The sequence below is a fragment of the Miscanthus floridulus genome, chromosome 17, assembly GCF_019320115.1.
Source record: "Miscanthus floridulus cultivar M001 chromosome 17, ASM1932011v1, whole genome shotgun sequence".
In the NCBI taxonomy this organism is placed as follows: Eukaryota; Viridiplantae; Streptophyta; class Magnoliopsida; order Poales; family Poaceae; genus Miscanthus; species Miscanthus floridulus.
In genome coordinates, this window is record NC_089596.1 from 71,456,686 (window position 1) to 71,461,843 (window position 5,158).

The 5,158-nt window shown below is 51.7% G+C and overlaps 1 protein-coding gene across 1 annotated transcript; it reads left to right on the top strand.

Moving 5' to 3' along the window:
• Nucleotides 1-3,120: 3,120 nt before the first annotated feature.
• On the top strand, nucleotides 3,121-4,419 carry LOC136518802 (transcription factor DIVARICATA-like). The gene is made up of 2 exons (XM_066512488.1): nucleotides 3,121-3,778; nucleotides 4,009-4,419. Exons 1-2 carry the CDS (start codon nucleotides 3,405-3,407, stop codon nucleotides 4,193-4,195), a joined length of 561 nt encoding a protein of 186 aa, XP_066368585.1. The 5' UTR covers nucleotides 3,121-3,404; the 3' UTR covers nucleotides 4,196-4,419.
• The last annotated feature ends 739 nt before the right edge of the window (nucleotides 4,420-5,158 follow it).

Genomic DNA, 5,158 nt, shown 5'->3' on the forward strand with positions numbered 1-5,158 from the left:
AGCTAGCCAAGAGAAGGGCAAAGCAAGGCTTGAGTATGAGAGCTCAAGTGATGATGAAATTGATGATGCAAGTCTTGCTCTCATGGTGAGAAGAACCGCCAAGATGCTGAAGAAGCTTAACAAGAGTGGCATCAAGTTTGATGGCAAGAAAAAGAAGTTCTTCACTAGCTCTAGAAGGAAGCCAATCTCGGAGATGGATTGGTATAATTGTGGAGAACTTGGTCATCTAGCACACGAATGCACAAAACCCAAGAAAGATAAGTTCAAGAACAAATACAAGGGCAAGAAAGATGATTCAAGTAATGAAAAAGAAGATGAGAAGAGAGATGGCAAGAAGAAGGACTTCCAGAAGAAGAAGAAAAGTGGGAAGGCATACATCGTCGGTGATTGGCTCATGGACATTGATTTATCTAGTTGCTCATCCGATGATGATAGTGATAATGAGAAGGTGGCCGCCATTGTGATTGACTCTTCATCATCTTCACCGATACCACCGCCATCATCCTCTACACACCTATGCCTTATGGCCAAGGGTGAACGAAAGATACCAAACAATGATGATAGTAGTGGTGATGAAAATGCTAGCAATGATGATAGTGATAGTGATGATGATGAATATGAATCACCTTCTTATGATGATCTTGTCCAATTACTAAATCAATATACTAAGATCATTAGAAAGACTAGAGCTAAGAATGACAAGCTAGAAGCTAAGAATGATTCTCTTTTAGCTAAATGTGATGTAGCGGAAAAGGCTAGTGTTGAGCTTAGAGAAGCAAATGATGCTATATCATCCAAACTCAAGGAGCTCAAATCTTCTAAGAAAGAGCTTAAAGAAAAACATGATAAACTTGAGAGGATACACAATGAGCTCATCACTAGCCACAACATGCTAAAAGAAGAATATACTACTCTTAAGATTAATCATGATAATCTTGTCATTGCCACAACTTGAGAGGATACACAATGAACGCATCTAGACCCCTAGTTGGGTTTTGGTGATTAATGACAACACGTGATTACTATGACTAACGTGTGTTTTGCATAGGAAATTAAGTTAGGTCATGGTAATAGAGATTGATTGGGCAAACATGGTTGTCATGCCCCTACGATGGAAATCATTTCGGTTTTCAAAGGATAGACGACAAGGTTAAGGATAGACTAGTTCTAAGTGTCGTTTGGTGTTGAAGAGACACTTAGAGTAGTTTAGGACTTTATTTTTTCCTTTGGCCGTACTATTAAGGGGGGTATGGACGGGTAGCTTGACCTAGGTGAGTCTAGTGGGTTAGGTGTGGTGCACACTTGCTAAATCTAGCACTAGGTAGCTCCTAAAAAGCCCTTAGATCAATTGGAGCAAACTTCATTCATGTATGATTGAGAGTTGGAAGTGAATAGAGGGTCAAATGCTGACCGGACGCTGGTTCCGGTGTGACTGGACGCTGGCGCAGAGTCCGGTCAGTTCATTTGATTAAGGTGAAATCGTGTGGTGCGACCGGACGCTGAGAGGTGAGTGACCGGACGCTGGGTGCCAGCGTCCGATCGACTCCAGTAATGTTCCAGAGAGGGAAAATCATGACTGGACGCGTCCGGTCACAACTTAAACACTGGGTTTCAGGGAGAACTGACCGGAGCGTCCGGTCAACATGACCGGAGCATTCGGTCACCCCGCAGAGGTACATAACGGTTCGTTTTAAACTCGGGTGTATAAATACTTCCTCTATTTGTGTGAGGGGGTACTTTTGCTCATTCCAACAGCTGAGAAACACCCTTGAGAGTGCCAAGAAGAGCAAGGTCCTAATGAGGTGATTGCGATTTGAGAATCCAAGAGTGGGACCTCATTAGTGAAAGCAAGAGTAGCAAAGTGTGCATCCACCCTTCTCATTAGGCTTGTCGTGGTCAAGTGAGAGTTCGTGCTTGTTACTCTTGGTGATCGCCATCACCTAGACGGCTTGGTGGTGATTGAGAGCTTGGTGATCATCCGGCGGAGCTTGTGGATGACCCAACTCAAGTTGTGAGCGGTTGTGAGTGATTCACCGCGACGGAGTGTCAAAGAATCAACCCGTAGAGAGCACTTGATCCTTGCGCGGATCAAAGGGGAGGTACACCCATGCGCGGGTGCTCCAACGAGGACTAATGGGGAGTGACGGCTCTCCAATACCTCGACAAAATATCGCCGTGTTCCTACTTCTCTCTTTACTTTGAGCATTTACTTTGAGAAATTCAATTCTTGTCATTTACATTCATAAAATTGCTATGCTAGAGTAGGATTGGAACATAGGTTGCTAAACTTTTGTGCGGTAGATCAATAAAAACACTTTCTAGGCATAAGGGGTTAATTGGGCTAACCGTAGGGTTTAATTATTGCAAAGAATTTTAGAATTAACCCAATTCACCCCTCCCCCTCTTGGACATCTTGATCCTTTCGCACCCATCGAGGCCCGTGACCTCAATTGCGATGGGGACATGGACGAGAGAAAATAATCCTTGAGACGTAGAACGGTGACGGGTAGCGGGGAAAAGTTAGGAGATCAGGGACGGGGATAGGGTACTGATCCACGGCAGGAATGTCCCTGTTGCCATCCCTAGCTCCGAGATCTTTGTATCTCACTTTATTAAGAAACAGTCAGTTAACATCTCTAACGTCACCTCCCGCTTACTTGTCTCTCTCACCCAACTTTTCAACTTTATTTCTCCATGGCTAGAAAATCATACCATCTCTCTTCCTCTTGCTCACATGATCACTGTGGCATTCCTCTCCCACGCACATATCCCATACGCCTTTCGTGTTCAACCTCCAGTCCACAGTGCGTGTACCCAAAGAGGAAAACCATCAACCCAACAACCACTGACAAAAGCTCCAACCAGATTCATCCCTCCTAGCTAGCTGCCTGCTTTAGCTTCACACACTGCCATTCCGTCAAGGAATCAGCGAGACAGTGACTCATTTGTTGCCTCCTTAAACCATCACTAGTCCACTAGCAAGGCATGAATGGTTCCTCTCCCCTGCACCTCTATTCTAATCCACGGGTTAATGAGTGCACTTAACAACCACTACTCTAGCTACGGTGGCAGGGGGTACCTGCGGCCACGCGTACGCTTATCCGGTGCCACTGCCACGCCGCAGCCCTCTCACGCCCAAAACGCGCGCGCGCGCGCAGAATGGCATCGCCCTCCTCCACTCGGCCGGCCCTGCTCCAAATCTATAAAAGGCGGCCATCGGCCTCCATTTCTGTGCCAAGATCCAGCATCCAGAGTTCTCGATCAAAAGCGCAAGCGCAAGCGTAAGCAGCCGACTGCCTTGCCAAGGACGGTGACCTGTCGCGTCCGCGCTCGCTCACTCGAGCGATCCGATCCCCAGCTCCGGCCTGCTCCAGCCAGCCATCAGGGAACGCGCGCGCGCAGCAATGGCCTTTTACTACGGTGTGAGCGGAGGACAGTCGTCGTCGGGGGCGGCGTGGGGGGCGCCGGCGGGCAGCAGGCCGTGGACCAAGGCGGAGGACAAGGTGTTCGAGGGCGCGCTGGTGATGTTCCCGGACCACTTGCCGAACCGGTGGGCGCTGGTGGCGTCGCGGCTGCATGACCGCACGCCGCAGGAGGCCTGGGACCACTACCAGGCGCTGGTCACCGACGTCGACCTCATCGAGCGCGGCATGGTCGAGGCCCCAGACTCCTGGGACGACGACGCGGCCGCCGGAGAGGGCCGCGCCGGCCGCGGCCGCGGTGGTGGCAGCGGAGAGGAGCGCCGCCGCGGGGTGCCGTGGACCGAGGACGAGCACAGGTACGCCGTACGCGCCACGCGCGCCGCAATCCCTCCGTCAAACTCTGTCGCGCCGCAATCCTATTTTTGTCCTTTTCCCCACCCTGTCATTCGACGTGCGTTCTCCGAGGTCCTGGATACTTCCAAGGATCTTTCTGTCCACGCCGGACCCACCAGACCTTTCTCTCTTCACTTGCTAGTATCACCGACACGCGGGCCCTGCTAAACTAATTTCGTGTTCTCACACGCAGGCTGTTTCTGGAGGGGCTGGAGAAGTACGGGCGCGGCGACTGGCGGAATATCTCGCGGTGGTCGGTGAAGACGCGGACGCCGACGCAGGTGGCCAGCCACGCGCAGAAGTACTTCATCCGCCAGGCCAGCGCCGCCAGCCGCGGCGACAGCAAGCGCAAGAGCATCCACGACATCACCGCCCCGTGATGGCTCGTGGTCGTGGAGGACAAGACAAGCGGCGAGATCCAGCCCAGGCTGCTGCAGTGCTGCCTGCATTTATCCTGTTAGCTTCTACCTTTGCGAGACGGAAAAAACAGCCGTCCCTGTGGTTGTATGTAGAAATGTAGGCAAAATTAAGCTGCCTTGGCTGGAATCTAGCGTCGCTGGAACTTGTATTAAGCGGTATTAGTATGATGATGGAATAAACTTTGCCTGTGTGTGTCTGGATTTTCATAGTCCAGCGCTTGGTTATTATCCCGATTTTGACATTACATTAGGATGGAAGAATTTGACCAGGCCAGCTAGCCAGAGACGCTAGCCACGACTACTCATGGTGATGGTAAGCATGAATTTCCACCAAAATCTTATCGGGCGCGCGTGCGCCACTAACTGAAGCGGCGCACACGTCGCCAGAACTAAGGAAGAAAGGGGCGGCGGTGGGGACAGGGGAAGGGGCAGGGGTGAAACGGCCAGTGGGCAAGTCGGCGTGGCTAGGGCGGTGGTCAAGGCAGAGGCAGCGGCGGCGGTTAGGGTTTTAGTATTTGCGATCATCCATGGCTGACGCCCTTAGAAGGAAAGGTTCGGGGGGCGACCGGCTAGGCGGTGGTGGCGGGTTGAGGGGCGGTGAGCGAGGCGGTGGCGGTGACGCTGAGCCGGAGGAGGAAGACAACCGGTTGCGCAGTGGGGGATAGGAGTCATCGGTGAACTTCTGGATTGGGATTAGGGCAGGACAGGTTCGTACGGCGGGGGTGGTAGGTGGGGGGCGGCCTCGGCGGTGGTCGAGGCAGTAGGCGGGAGGAGGAAGATAGGTACGGAGAGAGAGAGAGAGAGAGAGAGAGAGAGAGAGAGAGAGAGAGAGAGAGGAAGAAAATGCGTGCGTCGCTATCCCTACTGGCGTGCGCACGTCAAGGATGAGGGTCGGAATTTCCTTGTGGCATGCTCACCCTCACC

Bases quoted from the DNA above. Each gene is read 5' to 3' on its own strand.
- LOC136518802 (XM_066512488.1), top strand. From the start codon at position 3,405: ATGGCCTTTTACTACGGTGTGAGCGGAGGACAGTCGTCGTCGGGGGCG. The intron at 3,779-4,008 runs GTACGCCGTACG...TCTCACACGCAG, and splicing joins TGGACCGAGGACGAGCACAG to GCTGTTTCTGGAGGGGCTGG.